The sequence below is a fragment of the Entamoeba invadens genome (assembly GCF_000330505.1).
Source record: "Entamoeba invadens IP1 unplaced genomic scaffold scaff_1105074725849, whole genome shotgun sequence".
Classification (NCBI taxonomy): Eukaryota; Evosea; order Mastigamoebida; family Endamoebidae; genus Entamoeba; species Entamoeba invadens.
The window spans coordinates 160699-178912 of NW_004440189.1; the positions used below are offsets into that span (position 1 = coordinate 160699).

The 18214-nt window shown below is 36.5% G+C and overlaps 10 protein-coding genes across 10 annotated transcripts; 4 read left to right on the plus strand and 6 right to left on the minus strand.

The window, feature by feature from the left end:
- Positions 1-6: 6 nt before the first annotated feature.
- Positions 7-425, minus strand: EIN_222690 (serine/threonine protein kinase, putative; the record flags this gene model as incomplete). Its single annotated transcript, XM_004254829.1, has 1 exon — positions 7-425. A coding segment is annotated over one exon (419 nt), but the record flags the coding sequence as incomplete, so codon positions are not given.
- Positions 426-893: 468 nt separating this feature from the next.
- Positions 894-2594, minus strand: EIN_222700 (hypothetical protein; the record flags this gene model as incomplete). The annotated part of the gene is made up of 2 exons (XM_004254830.1): positions 894-1113; positions 1177-2594. The coding sequence occupies 2 exons, from the start codon at positions 2592-2594 to the stop codon at positions 894-896; spliced, it is 1638 nt and encodes a 545-aa protein (XP_004254878.1).
- Positions 2595-2703: 109 nt separating this feature from the next.
- EIN_222710 (nitrogen fixation protein nifU, putative) lies at positions 2704-3747 on the minus strand (the record flags this gene model as incomplete). Its single annotated transcript, XM_004254831.1, has 1 exon — positions 2704-3747. The coding sequence occupies one exon, from the start codon at positions 3745-3747 to the stop codon at positions 2704-2706; it is 1044 nt and encodes a 347-aa protein (XP_004254879.1).
- An 857-nt stretch (positions 3748-4604) lies between these two features.
- EIN_222720 (serine/threonine protein kinase PAK, putative) lies at positions 4605-5846 on the minus strand (the record flags this gene model as incomplete). The annotated part of the gene is made up of 1 exon (XM_004254832.1): positions 4605-5846. The coding sequence occupies one exon, from the start codon at positions 5844-5846 to the stop codon at positions 4605-4607; it is 1242 nt and encodes a 413-aa protein (XP_004254880.1).
- A 456-nt stretch (positions 5847-6302) lies between these two features.
- EIN_222730 (protein kinase, putative) lies at positions 6303-7496 on the minus strand (the record flags this gene model as incomplete). Its single annotated transcript, XM_004254833.1, has 1 exon — positions 6303-7496. One exon carries the CDS (start codon positions 7494-7496, stop codon positions 6303-6305), a length of 1194 nt encoding a protein of 397 aa, XP_004254881.1.
- A 1692-nt stretch (positions 7497-9188) lies between these two features.
- Positions 9189-9914, plus strand: EIN_222740 (hypothetical protein; the record flags this gene model as incomplete). The annotated part of the gene is made up of 1 exon (XM_004254834.1): positions 9189-9914. One exon carries the CDS (start codon positions 9189-9191, stop codon positions 9912-9914), a length of 726 nt encoding a protein of 241 aa, XP_004254882.1.
- A 333-nt stretch (positions 9915-10247) lies between these two features.
- EIN_222750 (hypothetical protein) lies at positions 10248-12806 on the plus strand (the record flags this gene model as incomplete). Its single annotated transcript, XM_004254835.1, has 1 exon — positions 10248-12806. One exon carries the CDS (start codon positions 10248-10250, stop codon positions 12804-12806), a length of 2559 nt encoding a protein of 852 aa, XP_004254883.1.
- Positions 12807-12887: 81 nt separating this feature from the next.
- On the plus strand, positions 12888-15026 carry EIN_222760 (ubiquitin carboxyl-terminal hydrolase, putative; the record flags this gene model as incomplete). The annotated part of the gene is made up of 1 exon (XM_004254836.1): positions 12888-15026. The coding sequence occupies one exon, from the start codon at positions 12888-12890 to the stop codon at positions 15024-15026; it is 2139 nt and encodes a 712-aa protein (XP_004254884.1).
- A 120-nt stretch (positions 15027-15146) lies between these two features.
- On the minus strand, positions 15147-16235 carry EIN_222770 (hypothetical protein; the record flags this gene model as incomplete). The annotated part of the gene is made up of 1 exon (XM_004254837.1): positions 15147-16235. The coding sequence occupies one exon, from the start codon at positions 16233-16235 to the stop codon at positions 15147-15149; it is 1089 nt and encodes a 362-aa protein (XP_004254885.1).
- A 651-nt stretch (positions 16236-16886) lies between these two features.
- Positions 16887-18147, plus strand: EIN_222780 (hypothetical protein; the record flags this gene model as incomplete). The annotated part of the gene is made up of 2 exons (XM_004254838.1): positions 16887-17262; positions 17384-18147. The coding sequence occupies 2 exons, from the start codon at positions 16887-16889 to the stop codon at positions 18145-18147; spliced, it is 1140 nt and encodes a 379-aa protein (XP_004254886.1).
- Between the last annotated feature and the right edge of the window lie 67 nt (positions 18148-18214).

The window sequence follows — 18214 nt, forward strand, 5'->3', positions numbered from 1 at the left end:
CACAACTCCATGACGATCCATACAGACTCTTTGTCTCTATACGTTCCAAGGTACGACAAGATATTCGTGTGTTTCATCGTTTTAAAAGTGGCAATTTCAGTTTGTATTTGTTCCATGGAGGATCTTGCAGACTTAATAATTTTGGCTGCGGCTGTGAAATGCATATATATGTGCCTCACTTTCCAAACCTCCCCAAACCCTCCACTTCCAATTAATGAGACTTGGTCAAACACATTCTCCCCCGTCCAATTCCCGTCGTTGTCCATAAAACTTGTTCTCTTGGTGTCAACAGCGACTATTTTTTTGTGACTACGTCTGTGCTGTGAAATGTCTCCTGACGGTTGTGTTTGTTGGGATTGAGGTGAGGAGTCGACGGGTGGTGTCGGGTTAGTCTGTGTTTTCTCGTCGTCTTTTTTGTTAGACATTATTTGTTTTTTTCGATTTCTTTCTCTTAGTTATTCTTATCTAAAACATTTTATTCTTTGTTTAAAATTAAACTGTAATTAACTTATTACTTGATGCCTATTTTCTATTCTTTTTATTATATATTGTATAAATCTTTTACTACTTGAAGTTCAATGATAATTTGAATCAGTTAATAATTTGTTATTATTATTTGATAGTACAGAATTTTTTGTTACAAATTTTTTTTTGATTTTCTTTTTTCTTATAATAATTTTATTAGAACACAAAATTTGTATCAAACAAAATAACACTATTTTAAAAATTTGTATTCTCTTAAAAATAATATTTGTATTAAAATAATACTAATAAAATAATAATTTATCTATTTAATAAATATATAAATAAATACCTAAATTTTATAACAAAGGTATTATATAAAATATATATAGTATATTACAAAAAGAACTTGAAATAACAACGTAATGAATTTAGTGGAACACTTTCTTTGTTGATCGAGCAAGTTTGAATGCATAGAATGATGCGAGAGAAAGTAACAGAATCATAAAAGCCCAAGTCAAGAATTGATTTGGTTGTGTCACTTGAATGAAGTTTGGTTTAACAATTTTGAGGTCTGCTCTGATCTTCCCCAAGTTGAGTTTCATATCATCGAAGTCAAGGTTGTCGACAATTTGTTTGATTCTATTTTTACTATGATTACTACAATGTTATTCCATTCCCTTTGATTGTGTTAGAATCGATATTAGAACAAACTCTTCATCAACTAAAACACCAGAAAAGATCTTCAGAAGTTCTTCTTCCTTTTTGTTTTTAAAGATTTGACTCATCCCATCTTTAACGGGCTTGATTTTGTCATACATCGTGAATAAATCGTTTTTGATATTTTCTAGTCGCTGTTTCTCTTCATTTTCTTTGCGAAGTTTATCAACGCGTTGTCGCTCTTCTTCCTCCGCAAGTTGTTTGCGACGCTCTTCCTCTTCTTGTACTCTCTTCTTCTTGTCTTCTTCTTTGAGTTGTTGTTGATTCAACTTCTCTTTGGCTTTATAGCTTTTGATCTTCTCGTCCAACGCTTCCTTCCGCTTCTGCCAATTTTGCAATTGCTCAAAACGCTGCTTCTCCGTCTCGTCATTGCCTTGATACACTTCGTCACCAATGAGTATTGCAAATTCGTCGTCTTGAACATTCATACCTTCGTACTCTTTCATCAACTGCTTTTCTTCTTGTCTCAAAAGTCCAATTTCACTCCTAACATTCGACTCTGCAGTTTCAGTGTTAACTTGAATGGTCTCTTCGTCTTGCTCTAAAGTATTAAGTCCATCTTTCTTCTCTTCGAATCTCTCCGGAAGCTTTTTTTCGTCCTTTTCATCGACGACAGGGTCCTCTGTAACCACTTCACTTTCGACTATTTGTGGGGTTGGAACCACTTGTGGTTCGGTTTGGGGGACTTCCGTTGGGTCCATGTTCTTTGCTGTTGGTGGTTGTTGATGCATTGCTTTGAAGTCAAGATCCTCAAATTTGAACGTGTTGATTTGATAAGACGTAAGCATATTCTGGTCGTTGGTAGCAGACGCTCCCGCATAAAACGACTCCAAAACGACATCATTCAGTCGAACACAGTCAATTTGTTGTCCGTCCATCAGTGTGACGATGACTTGGAGGAATTTGTCGGTGGGGGAATATTTGATGGTGATGGTCGCCTTTTTGGAATTTTCAGTTCTGCCGATCGTGCAGTGGGGAAATTTGTCTTTGTCCTTAGTGGAGATGTCTGCGCCGCCGTTGTACGTTGCTGCTATTTTCACCTCTTTGTTATCTTGAAATACAACAAAGATTCCAACACCCAAGAACGATGTGTTTGCACCAAAGAGTCCGCCCCTTCCCATCCAATTTTCGCTGAGCCAATACCCAATTCCACCACCACATGATAACTGGCAGAATGCCTCATATTCACTCTCCAATTCAAATGTTGTTTTCTCGATTTTTAATTTCGTCGAAAAAAACCCACTTTTTCCTCTTCCGTTTGGTGTCAGCCTGACTCCACTTTTCGTTGCCGATACAGGTCCGGATGTTCTGAAATTTTCCGTGAAAGTGAGTGGATCGAACGGTGGTGTGAATGAGACCAATTCGTTGAATGCCACAGTGGTTGATATACAAAAGTATACCAGTAATAGCATTCCTTTACTATTCTTTCTTAGTTCTTTCTATTTTGAAAGTTATAATAAAAAAATTCATTGCAAATTCTATTAGAATTAGTAAATTAGTAACTAAAATGAACTAACACATTTACTTGGTTCCAATTTTCAAGCATGTTTCATTCTCAAGCTTGTCGAGGAGGGGGTCTTCAGTCTTTGGGGTGATATTAACGGGTATCACGACGATTTTGGGCGACAAAATTTCGTGTAATATATTTTCAATTTTATCCTTGGTCGATGTAGCAGCAGAACAACACCCACAACACTTCCCACCATATTGAATGTAGACCATGATTTCTCCATTGACTCCATCCTTCACTTCATACACTTCTACATCTCCTCCATCCTTCTGAACCATAGGAAGAACAAATTTCTCGAAGACTTCATTCAACTTCCCAATCTTCTTGACCATCGTCAACTTTTCAAAGTCAGTCGAGTTGCAGTTCTTCTTCATTTTTTCAATCTCCATCTCGGCTCGAGTCTCTCGCAAGATGTCCTCTAAGTAATATTTTTTGGCTTCATGTCCTCCTGGTCTCTTGCACGATCCACAGAACGCACCAGCCTTTGTATAATTGGTAATCTCTTCAACGGTCTTCAAGTCGTTCATTCTAATAGTCTCTTTAATCAATCGTAAAGTGACTCGAGCGCACGAGCAAACAATTTCATTGTCATCAAGTGCTTCAACGTCAACGCCCTTATAAATCGAAGCCGCCTTTTTGACGACATCATAGGACATCACAGAGCAATGCATCTTCTGTGGAGGGACAGCCGGAGTATTTGGATCGTCTCGCATAGCACGTTCGACGTCCAGATTTGTGATTTTCAAACATTCATCGACTGTTTTACCAATGCAAAGACCAGCAGTGACATCAGAAGACGCGATAGCAGTGCCGCATCCAAATGACTTAAAAGTCGAGTTAACAACTATGTTTGTCTTTGGGTCGACTGCCCAGTAAAGTCTGACAGCGTCGCCACAAGCTTCTGCTCCCCAGTCAGCAACAACCAATTTGCATCCCATCTTCTTGGCTTCTTCTTCAGTAATCTCTCCACGATGCTGAGGGTTGTCCATGTGGTCTTTCACTTTCCCTGAGTAGTGTTCCCACAAAGCTCCACCTATTAATCTATTCTTTGACATTCACTGAATGGTTTTACAGTCATTTTAGGTCTTTTTATTTCTTAGAAAAAAGCCACGTAGAGGTGAGCTAGTCATTTTTTTTTGAACCAGCAATTCTTGTTTTTAATGAGAGTATTTTGACTTGATTATAATGCAATCATTTGGGTCTTTGGGTAAGTTACAATCTTATTGACAATGGTTTTAAACAACTATTTGCTTTCACTTTTTTGAGGTTTTGAGTCAACTGAATGAAACTGATTATTCTCGACAGCTCATTTCCTTCTGTCTTTAACATTTTTTTGTTTTTATTGACAAATTTGTATTCTTTTTTGTAGCTCAAGGAGATTTGTGATGAGATTTTAAAGCTCTCGATTCTTTCTGGACAGATTTTTTCAAATATTTAAAACAAACACCTCACTGACGAAGTGCCAAAAAATGCCCAGATTATCTTTTTGTTTCCCAAAAAACAGGAAGTGCCGATAAAACAAATCACTTGTTTATTAAAGACCGGTTTACTCTTCTTCTAATTATTGAAAAAAATACTTTGTTGAAAACATCAACTTCATTCTTTTCAAAAAATACCATTTAGATACTATTGAATTATTGTTTCGTAAAAAGTACTTTTTCAAATAAAGTCTTTATAGGTTAATTATAATTAAACCATTTGGTATTATTAATGTAATTATATAATTATTTTTTATAAATAAATAATAATAGTTTAACAATTGATTAAAAACTATAATAATAATATAGATAAAAATACTATTTTTACTAGTTTAATAGAACACCAAAAATAGAGCAGAGTCCACTTCAATAAAGAACCCAAGTCACAGTGCAAAATGAATTAGATCTGTTTAGAAATTATTAATGTTGTCTTATTATTCTTGTTGAGAACCTTGTGAGTCTTGATCTGCCCCTTCCTGGGAATTTTCTTGAGCCAGTTCCTCATCCGCAAGTTTTCTGACTTCGTCCAAAAAGTCGACAAATTCGTTTTCCGTGCACTCCATTGTCAAGAATGGGTCTGCAAGTAATTGTGTCGCAGTTGCTCGTTGTGTTGGATCAACACACAAACACCTGTCGAGGAATTTTTTGAATTTGTCGTCCCAATTACCTTGGAGTGGTGGGATACCACTTGTAGTGATCTTAAACAAAGCTTTCATCGGTGGTAAGTCCATATAAGGAGGTGTTCCATCTGACGCTTCTCTGCAAGTAATTCCCAACGACCACAAGTCGACTTTTGTATCATAATTTTGACTTTTAATCAATTCTGGAGGCATCCAAAATGGTGTTCCTATGATTGAGTTTCGTGTCGGGTTTTTATCCGTCAGAATTGCGGCGAATCCAAAGTTCGACAATTTCACAGCGCCAGATCGGTGGAGTAATATATTGTCCGACTTCACGTCTCTGTGAATGATTTTCATCGAGTGGAGATATTCCAATGCTTGCAACACTTGTTTGCAGACATACGCAATTTGTGGCTCTTTCATTGGGAGCGATTGGTGTAAGTCGATCACGTTTGTCAGTTCTCCCGCGTTCATCAATTCAGTTACTAACCACAACATGTCATTAATCAAATAGCACTCGACGTACTGTACAATGTTTTTATTTTTGCACTTCGAAAGGACAGACACTTCTCTGACTACCGCGCGTTTAGTCTTTTTTGTGATTCGCATACGCCTTAACGAGACTTCCATCCCATCACTTTTGCGTGTTGCCATATATTCGTCTTCATCGCCGTATAACGTCTTCGCCAGATTTTCATAATTTTCATCGGGATCACTGAGTGTCGTAAATCCACTAATATCATCCTCTTCTTCTTCGACATTTGAAGAGAATGTAGCGCGACTCGGTTGGTCGTTTGGTATTCCTGTTGTCACAACAGTTTTGCATTCGTCTTCATTCAATTTAATCTCATCGCCGGTGAACCCCGCCTCCTTCAATTTCTCTCGCCACTCCTCTGGAAATCCAGTGAGTCCAGAGTCACTCAGCGCAACGTGTGCCAATTGTTCAAATTGCGACGGCTCGCTGATCATGATTTCTTCCTCCTCTTTTTTCTTCTTAAACAACGACATAAACCCTCCTCCCTTCTTTTTTTCCTTCTTCTCCTTGTTCTTACTCATTTTCTATGTTGAGCTTTGTTTTTTTTGAGTTCACAATGGATTACTTTTCTAGTTCGCCGACTTACACATTTCCTTCTTGTTTTGCATCGCTTTCCTTCTAATCTTCGGGTCCAAAAAAAACGAAATCAAAAGCACATCATTTGATAGTTTAAGAAACTATACTCGAACAATAATCTCCAAAGTTGCGGTATTTTTGGCGAATGATTGCGGGCTTTCAAACTCTTTCTTTTTATTTTTCACCCAAAAATATCACTTGGAATGGTTGTTACATATGTATTAAAATACTGGCGTTTCTGGTATTTTTAACACCTGGTATTAGTCGTATGATATTTATTAACTATTTCTTTTACTATTTGACTCTAAAACGGCGTGGAAATCAAGTTAGAAAAAATGAGTTAACATATAGTAAAAATTTATATAACCTAAACCATAAACTATTCTAAATCAGTAAAAATATTAGTTTGTCCCATTCTCCCCTAATGCGGTGTTCTGAACAAAAGTAAAGCCTTCAAACGTATTATCTGGGTTCGCAGGTGTATTTCCATTCGGAGGGGTATCCTCCGCTTTCTCGTCAATAAACTCTTCGTCAATTTGCGTTGTTTCTATTTCGTCCTTTACAGGAGGGACCCAAGGCGGGGAGATTTCCTTTTTCAACAACTTGTCGAAGTCGATGTCTTTGAACCAATCCATTTTCATGAATTCTTCCCCAGTCAATCGTTCTTCGGGTTCTTTCTCCAGTAACCCCATCACAACACACTTCGCTTCATAACTCAAATTCTTTGGAAACTGTGGTTGAGACTTCAATATCTTTTGGTACATAATAGAAACATCCTCATCATAAAAGGGAGGAATACCTACAAGCATCTCATATATCAATATTCCTAAACTCCACCAATCTACTCCAACACCATGTCCTACACCTTTCAAGATCTCTGGCGCTAAGTAGTCTGGAGTACCACAAAAGGTTTTAGTCTCTTTGCCTTGCCCCAATTCTTTACTCAACCCAAAGTCGGTAATGACAACATGTCCCGTGCTATCTAAAAGTATATTCTCGGGCTTTAAATCACGATATATGATCCCTTGCGAGTGGATGTAATGTAACACTAACCCAATTTCCGCAGCGTAAAACTTCGCCCGAGGCTCATCAAACCGCTGTTCATTTTTTAAGTGATGGAAAAGCTCGCCACCGTTGGCAAAGTCCATTATCATATACAACTTTTCTTTCGTCTGGAAGGCGTAATGTAATTGGACGATGAACGGGTGGTGGATTTTTGTCAAGACCTCTTTCTCGGATTTGGTGTGGTCAACTTGGTTTCTTTTTTTGACTACATCCTTCCGAAGGACTTTCATCGCGTAGATCTTTCTGTCGTCCTTTTTGCGAACTAACATCACTTTACCAAAGGACCCACGACCAATCACTTGAAGTAACTCAAAGTCGTCTTGTGTCACTTTCTTCGGACCTTTGTTCACAATTTCCTCGTAGTCATCGTCTGCGTCGTTCGGAGGTTCCGTTGTTGTGTTTTGTTCTTGTTGCTTTGGTTGCGTTGAATTTTGTTCTTTGACAGAAACAGGTTGTGGCTTCTCAGAGCCTGTTGCGGATGGTTTGCGGGAGTTTGTATTTGATTTGGGCTTACTGCCTATGCACCCCATTGCTTTTACAGTTCAGCTTTTTGCTTCGGGGTGATGCTATTTTGATAATAAAAATGTTTTAATAAATAGAAATTTGAGTTTGCGAAAGAAAACAAAAGGATGGTGAAACGCCCGATTTTGTTGGGATACTATACGAAATTATATTGTAATTATTTCAACTTTTATTTTGGTTTCTCAGTCTTTTTTTCTCTTTTTATCACCAAATTTGATAATAATGAATTAAATAAAAAGAATTATATTGTATAATTTGTCTTTTTTATATTTTAATTATAAATGTTTTATTGTTTTGTGATAATAATTATTATTATTCTTTTATTAATTATAAATTAAATTACAATGGTTTAGATTAATTATAAAGACAATAAATGCCGAAAATATGAATTATTCGCTCAAAAATGTTTTTCTTTTCAATTCATTCGAAGAAGTTTTCTTTTTCTTGTCTCTAAAATTGGATGATTGAGTTTTCAAAATTATTAAATTTTATAACTAACACTTTTAATTATATATATAATAAAATATAGTTAAAATATTGAGTTTATCAACATGATAAAAAAATGATTTTTAAAATACAATTATTTTTATTAATGATCTAAATGATCTAAAATTTGGTGTTATTTGAAAAAAAGAGTTATATTAATAAAAGAACTAATGCATTTTTAATTTAAATATATTTGAAATGTTCTATTATAAATACCATTTTTTTTCAAAAATATAAATGTTATTAAAGGATCTAACTTCATAATTTATAATATAAATAACATCAACACTTAACAAGCATAGCTTCAATGTTACAAAGAGTTGTTATATTAAACATATCTGAAATATGAAACATCGATATGCAATCACACTTTACGTTTTTTTATATTTGCCGCTTTATCAAGTAATTAAGTTATTCGAAAGAAGCTCTTAACTTGGACATAACACAACAATAAAGAGTTGTAAATAAAATACAAATGTTATGTGATTGTTTTTTATCAAATAAATTAAATAAACTGTATACATTGTATTAAAATAAAAGCACTGTATAAGAGAACACCACTAATATTTTTCAACCCACATTGTAAAGAAAATTATATTTTTTGTTGAAATCTTATAATGGTGTTACTTCCCAAAACTGTTAGAAAACAAATATATGTTTCACAGTTATAAAAAAAAAGCTATAAAAAATCGTTCGCATTACTAAATAATTATTTTTGGCTTTGACCAAAAAATCATTTTTTTTCAAAAAGAAATATCCAAACAAACAGTTGTTTTGATGAAATAACTCGATAACAATAAAAATATAGCTTTCATCAAAATAACAAGATATAGATGGGTTTTAAAAATAAACATTTGTTGGCTCTTTGTAAACAGTCAAACACAAAAGATCTAAATAACCCATTAACAACCACAAAATATAGCCAAAATATAATTATTTATATTTCTTTGTAAATAAAGAAAAAATAGACAATGAATCTTTGTTTGAATTAAATGTATTTTTGATATCCCGAAAACACGCCGATATATCAAGAATTTATGACAAAAAATCAACCAAGGAGGAAGGGCGAATAATTAAAAGAATTTGTATTTCTTTCATATCCCAACTTTTTGGTGTTGTCAAGGGGGGTGATATACCTTTATATATATAATGAATCAATCTGTACGGATTTGCTTACTATTTTTAATTATCCATCTGAATTATCAAAACAGTGCATGGCCTCTGCGACCACCCATGTCAATTTCTTTCACAACCCTTTCCACGCTTCGCTTGACCAAAAGGATAACGTCCAAGCAACTTTTATTCAACACCACCCACGTCAGAAATTGATCATCACAAAGAAGGACGACGGCGAATTTCTTAAAGCTCCTGTTGAAAAACCCAAGTGGCAAAATGCAACCATTGGCCAAAAGGCTGCTCCTGAACACGACTTCATCCAAACCAGAAAAATGGTCATCGCTCCAACTATTTTGGATTACCAACAAAAACAAGAACCCGAACCCCAGAAATCCACACAAACACCTCCACACTTTTCACCCACCCATACACAACCAAAACCATTTAACGCGTACTTCAAAGAGAAAAGCGCAAAACGGAAGGCAAATGGCGACAGCGCACCAACGTGCACGTTTATAACAAGTAACAACGGTAACAGGCAACTTTTGAGCCCCCCAAAACGTATCCAACATATCGAAGTGGACGAACTTCAAAATGAAAAGAAGCGCAAGTACTTTACTTTGAAAGGGAAAGATCAAGGTGGGTTAATGTTGGCTCCTCGACTTAAGGTGAAGCCTCATTTCAAAGAGCAGAAAAACAAAGAAGAAACGAAGTTCGATAACGAATTCTGTAACCAATTCAAGGTGTTAAAAACAACCCGAGCAGAGACATTTGATTTCAAAATGTCTAACGTCGGGAAAATGACGTTTGTCATGTCAGTATGACATCGGCATATTATCTTAATTTATGTGTTTTTTCTCCTTTATGTGGCTTGTCATTCTACCAATCTCAATCACATCATCCTTTCAGTCAAATTTTTATCAATAAAACTTAAATTACAATATGCTTTTAGTTTTAAAGGTTATTTGGTATTTGCTCGTCTTAAGTTTGTGTTATTACAAAAAAAGTTGAATATTTTTGTGATTATAATTAATCAATTACTCACTGCCAAATTTTATTAATAAATAAGATATAACAATAAAACGTTCAAAAAGTTAATACTAAAATAATTAACAACAAATTCTAAAAAAAACTAGAAAAGGAGAACTTAAAAATTCATGCGTCTTTTACTTTTTGTCGCAATACTCCTCACCGCGGAGGCCAAAGACAAAATAAAGGACAAAACCAAAGACAACGCGCAAAAGACACCAGACCTTCCCGATGGTGTTGATGAAGTCAAAACCAAATACAGTGAACCAGTTAACACACACGAACACAAGGCAATGGACATGTTACTTGAGAAAAGCAACCAAGCCATTCACGACATCCCTATTGTTAGATGGACCCAATCGATTACTGGACACGCAACAATTGTGTCAGAACCTATTGTCATGGACTTCAACCATGACGGCAGAAAAGAAGTGATATTCCCAACACAGTCACATTATATGGAAGCAATAGATGTCAACACTGGGAATAAAGTACCTGGTTTTCCAGTGATTGTGGAAGACAGCGGGTTTGTATCAAAGGCTATCAGATATCAAGAAGGGGACGAAGAGTTCTCTATAGTGTCAGCAGCAAATGGGTTCATTTATTTTGTGAATAAAAAAGGAAGCTACAACAAAACAAAAACGATTAAAATTCCACCAGTGTACGTGCCAGCGAATTGGGACGAAGGGTTGGATACTAAAAGTAAGTGCATTATCGAAAACTTGAACAAACAAGTCATTTCACCGTTGTTTTCGGATGACTTGTTCACAAAGAAAGACGAGATCAATAAACGATGGCAAGTTTTGAAGGAGAGACACACACAACATCATAAGGATGTAAAGTATAATCCAGAAGAATATAAAGATGACCCATTCTTCCAAACGCAACTCACCGAGGAGGGAAGAAGATCACTTGCTGAATTGTTTCATAATGCGGCTTGTAGCAAAGACGAATTGGATGACCATAACGACTGTTACCATGCGGCAATTTATGATAACTACGCGGGGTTGGATGGAAATTTCAACTACGCAAGACTTCGATCGCATATTTTGAGCGATCCACAACTTGTTGATACAAAAGATGGGAAGCGACTCGTTGTACCAGTTACCTATTACATCAAACAAACACCAGACGTTGATAAGAGCGGGAAAAAGATTGAAAAAATGTTGAACGACAAACGGTACTGTGTCTCTGCCATTTGCATTTTGGATCCCCAAAACGGTAAAATTATATCGCTGACCACACTGGATTTAACTGTGATGAACACAAAGGAGAGTGCCGCATTACTTGGAGGGTTTGAGGTGTTTGGAGATAAAGGATATCCCGAGAAGATTGTCGTTGGGAATTCAGCAGGAAGAGTTCACATGTTGAGTCTCCAAGATGGAAAAATTATAAAACAAGACGGGTGGCCTTTGCAAGTTGGACCGATGATGGGGAAAGTTGTTGTTGAGGATGTACAGAGAAGTGGAGACTTGTCTATCGTCACGGCGGATGTCAATGGAAATGTTGTATGCTTCAACTTGTTGGGGAAAGTCATTTGGGAGACAAACGTTGGCGGGCCTGTTTTACAAAACATTGAGGTTGTTAAAACAGTGCTTGTGAAGAAAATAGCGATGTTGTTCATAGCCACGAGCAACGGAATGATTCATTGTTTAGACGGTATCAATGGAAAGAACATCGATATCTTCCCTATAACCGTCGGACAGAGTTCAATTATTGGTCCACTTGGTGTGTTTGTTGATGGTGATGAAATCACAATCACTGTTTCATCTGCAAGTGGAAAGTACTCTTTCTTGAAATTCAGAACAATAGTTGGTAATCTTGAGAGAGATTTGGGTATTTACAAGACTCTTGACATTAAAAAGAAGCTCTTTGGTTACGACTCCAAAATATTACAAGCTCAGGTCAATTCAAAATTCTTGTTGTACACAGGCAGTCACGCGATCGACATTGATGATGTTGCGTATAGCAAACCAGTTATTATATACAGAAACATTGATAGTATGGCCAACCGCGAATTATTCAAAGCATCTAAAATATACAAGAAGATTGGGTGGGATAAGATGAGTTGGGAAACACGGGTAGCCGAAGTCCAGAAACAAAAGGAAAAGCAGAAGAAACACGAGTTGATTATGGACACCGAGCTGAACAACGAAATGGTAAAGTCATATATTTTTGGAACGAAAGGAGGGATTGCCATGTGTGTTGACGAGAGAAGAAGCCGAATGAATTTGGAGAGAACAAGTAATGTAAGAGGTGTATATGTCACATCAACGACTGTTGTAAAGAACGAGGTTGTTTTCGTGATTTTATACGAAGAGTTTGGAGACAAACCCTTCAGAGTCCTGTTTGAAGGGAGCGATGGAACAAAGTTTGAAGTCGGTGGGGAAGAAATGGAGCACCACAGACTTGGGAAGGACCAAGCTAGTAATGGGCTGTACTATTCATTTGTTGTTGATATCCCACCAAAACCACAAATCATGAGCTTCGTTATTTCAGCATACAACTCTCATGGACTTAAGGCTGAGACGACAGTGGAATTCCCAATTCACGCGGATTTCTATAGATATATCCCAGAGGCAATTATTATCCCGTTCTTTGTGTTCTGCATCACCGTGGTGTACTTGCTCAGTGATTATTGGAAGTTGAAAGTCGATGTTGAAGTTGAGAAACAGAATTCAGAGTAAAAGAAGAGTTTTTTAATTTTTGTCTTTTGAGGTTTTTGTAATGAAATCTTGTAAATTTGAACTCGAAAAAATAAAAAGGAGATGCAATTTGTAGTGCCGAAAGAACGCCCTGAAGTTTATAAGACAGAGTGTATGTACTGTGCCAAGTCGATTGAGACGAAGCTACTTGATACGTTGTATGTGTGCTTAAGAGAGGGCCACTGCTTCTGTGATGAGTGTGTTTTCAAACACAAACAAGTCAGTGGAGATGACTTGTATTTAGTCATTCACCAAATACCAAACACTGAGCCTGAAGATCCCATCTGGGGAAGAACAACACAACCGGATTTGGAGTTTTGGTTGGTCCAAACTTCAAATTTTGAGAAAAAAATCGAGATAGAAGGGTTGGAGGAGAATTTAAAGGAATATGTGAAATATTTCATATCATGCACTGCGAAAGAAAAGAAGGTGGAGATAGCAAGTACAAGAACAAAGACATACGCCAAAGAATTGACTCAGAAACCTAGAGCCATCCCAATTGATCTGAAGAACTTGAAGTGTGAGTTTGAGGGGTGTGATGTCACTGATAATCTGTGGCTTAATTTGTGTGATGGAAGTGTCTTGTGCGGGAGAGAACAAGCTCTTGTAAAAGGACACTCGCACGCGTTGAAACACTATGATGAAAGTAAAATGCCACTCGTTGTCAAGTTGGGAACTATTGATAGTGATGGAAACGCTGATATTTATGACTATGAAAACGACACCGATGTCACAGACCCACTCCTCGGTAAGCACTTGGCTTTTTATGGCATCGACATGTCTAAATTGGTAAAAACGCAGTTGTCACTTGACGAAATAGCGAAAGAGGCAATGCTCAAAATGGAAAGAGAAACGATTGAAGAGGCTGGGGTGGAACATATCCCCTGTGAAGGGCCATACATGACTGGAATACGAAACAATGGAAACACATGTTATGCTGCAGCAGCCACACAACTTCTTTTTGCTATACCAGAGGTGGTGGACTATCTTGTTTCTCATTATGATACATTTTTAAAAGAGAATTGGAGAAATGTGGATAAGAGCTGTACGTTCCAATTGATGCGACTTGCGAAAGGGTTTGTTGATGGGAAGTGTTCGCAAAAATTTGCGGAAAAGGGTGATGGGCAGATTGGGCTTTCAATTACTGGGCTGAAGCGTGCCGTTGGGTTTCAACAGAAAATGTACTTAACAAATGAGCAACAAGATGCTGAAGAATTTCTTGGGTACTTACTTGGAATTGTTGAGAGTGAAGGGTTGAGGATTATCGACGACAATACTAAGATAATGATGTGCAACGAAATCAAAGCAGTCAAATCGACTTATCAAAAGGAGGCGGAGAGGACTTTAGGAATCATGTTGGACGTTCCATTTAAAGTGTTAATGGAGAGAAAGCACATTGATTTAAACATAGAGGACATGATTAAAAATTATGCGGCACCGAGTCCAATTGATAATTATCGAGTCGATGGCCAAATTGTGAACGCAATACGAAGGTGTCGAGTACAAAAGTTCCCAAAGTACATACTCATTAAGTTACAACGAGATATTCCTATTAGTTTTGAAGACATGAGAAAGGTCGATGCTGATGTTCATGGCATGGAGATGTTGGATTTGGGGATTTTAAAAAGCACTGGCGAAAAACCACAAGAAGACACAAAAGTAGTTGTGAACAAAGAGTCTTTGGGGATGTTGGTGTCAATGGGGTTCGACCAGAAAAGCTCTGAAATTTGTTTGAAGGTATCAAATAATAATATTGAGGTGGCGATTGGGATACTGACTTCTGGCGAAAAAATCCCCGAAGATCCAGACACTGTGGTGCAACACAACGAAGATAATCAATACGAAGAGTTGGTCAAAGAATTGGTTGAAATGGGATTCAGTGCTTCAGTGAGTATAAAAGCACTTCAAATCACACATGGTAATATAGAGGAAGCTATTATTATGGCAGCGAATGGAGAAGTTCCAGAAGGCGAAGAAGAGAAGCCACAAAAGATGGAAGAGGTGGAGGTCGACCCACGAAGTGGAAAGTATGAGTGTATTGCATTTGTATCTCACATAGGAGCAAATGCAAATTGTGGACATTATGTATGTCACTCAAAGCAATTAGACAAATGGATCATGTTCAATGATAACAAAGTTTGCTTCTCACAGAAGCCGCCATTTACAAGGGGCTTTGTCTACTTGTATCGTACACTTGATTAACACCGTCTAGTTATACAAATGAGTTTTATTCTATTTGGTTAGTTAATTATTTATTAATAGTTTTTAATAGATTAAAAACCACTAATTATACACTTTTAATTAATCAAAGTTAATAAATAGTTAGTCACTCGATTTATCACTCAAAGTATCATTTGTCAAGATTAGTTCCTCATCAGTAAGCCACGCAATTGTATCCATCGTACATTGTACAAATCCACTTGGCGGGTGTTCGAATATGGATTTTTCAAAGTACTCTGCATGTCTTGCAAAGAACTTTTTTGGTTGTGAAAACGCCCTCTTTGAGTCTTCCAAAGTATCGAATCGTGCAAAAAAGACCCCACATTTTCTTGTTTGTGAAGAGAAGAAAGAAGGTTGATAAAACAAAAACTCTATTGCTTTGAATGGGAGTAATGCTGTTTGGATATCAAGTGTTGTTGTTTGTGGGGGTATTCCAGCAAAAGCTATGACTAACGAGACGTCTTTTGATGAAACAGGAACGGAAAAGAGTTCATCAGGGAATACAAAATCGAGGTTCTTCTTTTTAAAGTATTGTGTCACAGTCATTTGAATGTTCTCAAAGTTGAAAGCGTTAGAAACGTTTTGGATTGCTTTAAGTGAGAGAACAAAATTCTCCATTTCCATTGCAAGGTGCGTGAATGAACACTCTCCGTCAATTTTCCCAACAACCTTAGCAAACACAAAAAGTGCTTTATTAATTGCAGGTGTTCTTATCGTCTCTTTTTCTATGTTCTCGATGATCTGAAAACAAAATTCAGCGTCGTCATTCGACATGACTTGCACTTTGAGCAATGAGGACTTTGCCACAACTCGTATAGGACCCGAAGCAACTATACTGACGTCCGAAAAGTAGTCCACATTCTTCATCTTTTCAACTATAGTTTGAAGGTATGAAGCGTGTTGATTTACAACCACAAGAATACAACTTTTGGCTGTGATAAATGGAGGTAACGTCGCGATTCTAAAAGTGTCGACTTTTGTTTCACAAAACGCAGACTTGAACGCACTGATAAGTGTTTGTGTTGAGACCTCTTTTTTTCGAGTGTCTTCAAATAGGGCTTCAAACTCGGTGTCATTCACTATCTCTTTTTTAATGTAGTCACAAAATTGAGTGTGCTCTTTTATTATATGTAATAGCATCTGTGGCTTCTTGACAGTCAAACAGCACGGCTCTGCATCAAATGATTTCATTTGTGCGTTCTGTTTATAGTTCTTGGTTTAATTAAAATTACTTCATTATCTTTTTTTCATTACAATAACTATATAGTGTAATAAGATAATTTATATTATTTATGATATTAATTTATAATATAATAAATTCTATGATACATTATAACTAAATTATATAATAAAATATATTATATAAGAATTACAATTTTATACGAAGGAAGAACTATTTCGAACAAAAAGAAAAATGGAAGCCACGTTTTAACCAAAAAACAAGAAAGAAAAGAACAACAATTTCAATTTAAAAATTCCCCGATTTCTTCCATTAAATACTCTCCACTATAATGGTAGTTACTTGAACAAAAGTGAAACGAAAAGGAAACTAAATTATATCGGTAAATGATTTCTGTTTAAAGAAAAACCAGTAATTATTTTTGATAGACAAACTATTCGACCTGCCGATATCATCATTTCAAAACTAGAAGGAACAAAGGAAACAAAAAGAGTGTCAAAAAACACAAAGCCAAGAAAGGTCGTAAAAAAGTAGGAGCTTTTCATTGGAGAGATGCATGTCCAAAAAATGTGGTTGAACAGAAGTTGAGTAGAATGCTTAGCATTAAATCGAAGGACAAAGAACCCTAATATAAGTCTTAAGGAACAACAAAAAACAAAAAGATGGGGTGCAAGTGCCGACTCAATGGTGACGGCTTGCAAGCAAACGAATTTTTCGAGTCAAAAATGAAGACATGTTTGTACGACGTTGTCGACTACATCTCATACGCATTTGGATTGGTCAATATCCTCTTTTGGCTTGTCGCTCAAGCACCACAAATTATTAAGACGTTTATGATCAAAAAGGCGGACTCACTCTCGGTGACCTTCTTAATCATGTGGATCGCAGGTGACATCACTAATCTCTTGGGATGCATCTTCACAGACCAGACACAAATCCAGTTGTACACGTCAATCTTCTTTGTTATTGTCGACTCAGTGATGCTCTCACAGTATTTCTATTATAAATACATCAGACAACGAATTGTCGACAAATGTAGTTTGTTATTAGCATGTTCGATACAAAAGGCAATCTATTTTTGGTGTACTGTACTATAAACAGACATACGAAGAATAGAAAGCTAATAGAATCCAATAGAACAGAAGAATCTTATTTATAGAAAAGAAGAAAGGGGAAGACTTGGCTAAAAACAGCGATGTGGAAATGGAAGGAGACGAAGAGAAGCAAGGAGAAGCACAATCCCCAAAAAGAAATTCGGATGTTTCTGACGTCGAAATATCAAAGGCGGATATTAAAAAGCTTCAACATGACGATTCAAGCAAAGAAGAAGAAGAGACAAGTGATTTGGAAGAAGACAAAAAAGAAGACAAAGAAAAGTTTGCAAGTTCAGACTCGTCCGAAAAAGCAGTGTCTGAAGAAGACAAAAAGAGCGACAAGTCATCATCATCAAAAGAAGAGCCGAATCAAGAACCTTTCAAGGCCGAAAACGCAACGAAATACTTATTACCTCTTGTTCTGTTATTAATCTTTGCAATAGCAGAAGACGTTAGTTCAAGTACTCCACCAGAAGAAGTGTTACAGTATTGTGGAGAGTCTAATTATGGACTCTTTGGACGGATTTTTGGGGATATTTGTGCGTGGATTTCGGGATTGTTGTACTTTGTTGGAAGATTCCCACAAGCGTGGCATTTGTATAAAACTAAGAACGCTGAAGGGATGTCAATTCTCTTATTCTTCTCAGCGACTATGGCAAATGTATTCTATAGTGTTTCAGTCTTTATGTCTGGTATTGATTTCACGGATCCAACTTTCTACGAATCGACACTTGCTTACATCGTCGGGTCATTCTTTGTTATTCCATGTTCACTTCTCATCATTTTCCAATACTTCTACTATACAAGAATTTACAAGCCCAAGAAATGATTGTTTTATGTTTTATTTACTAACTCATTATTAGTAGTTTATTGGTTAATTTACGGTTTGTTTGAGT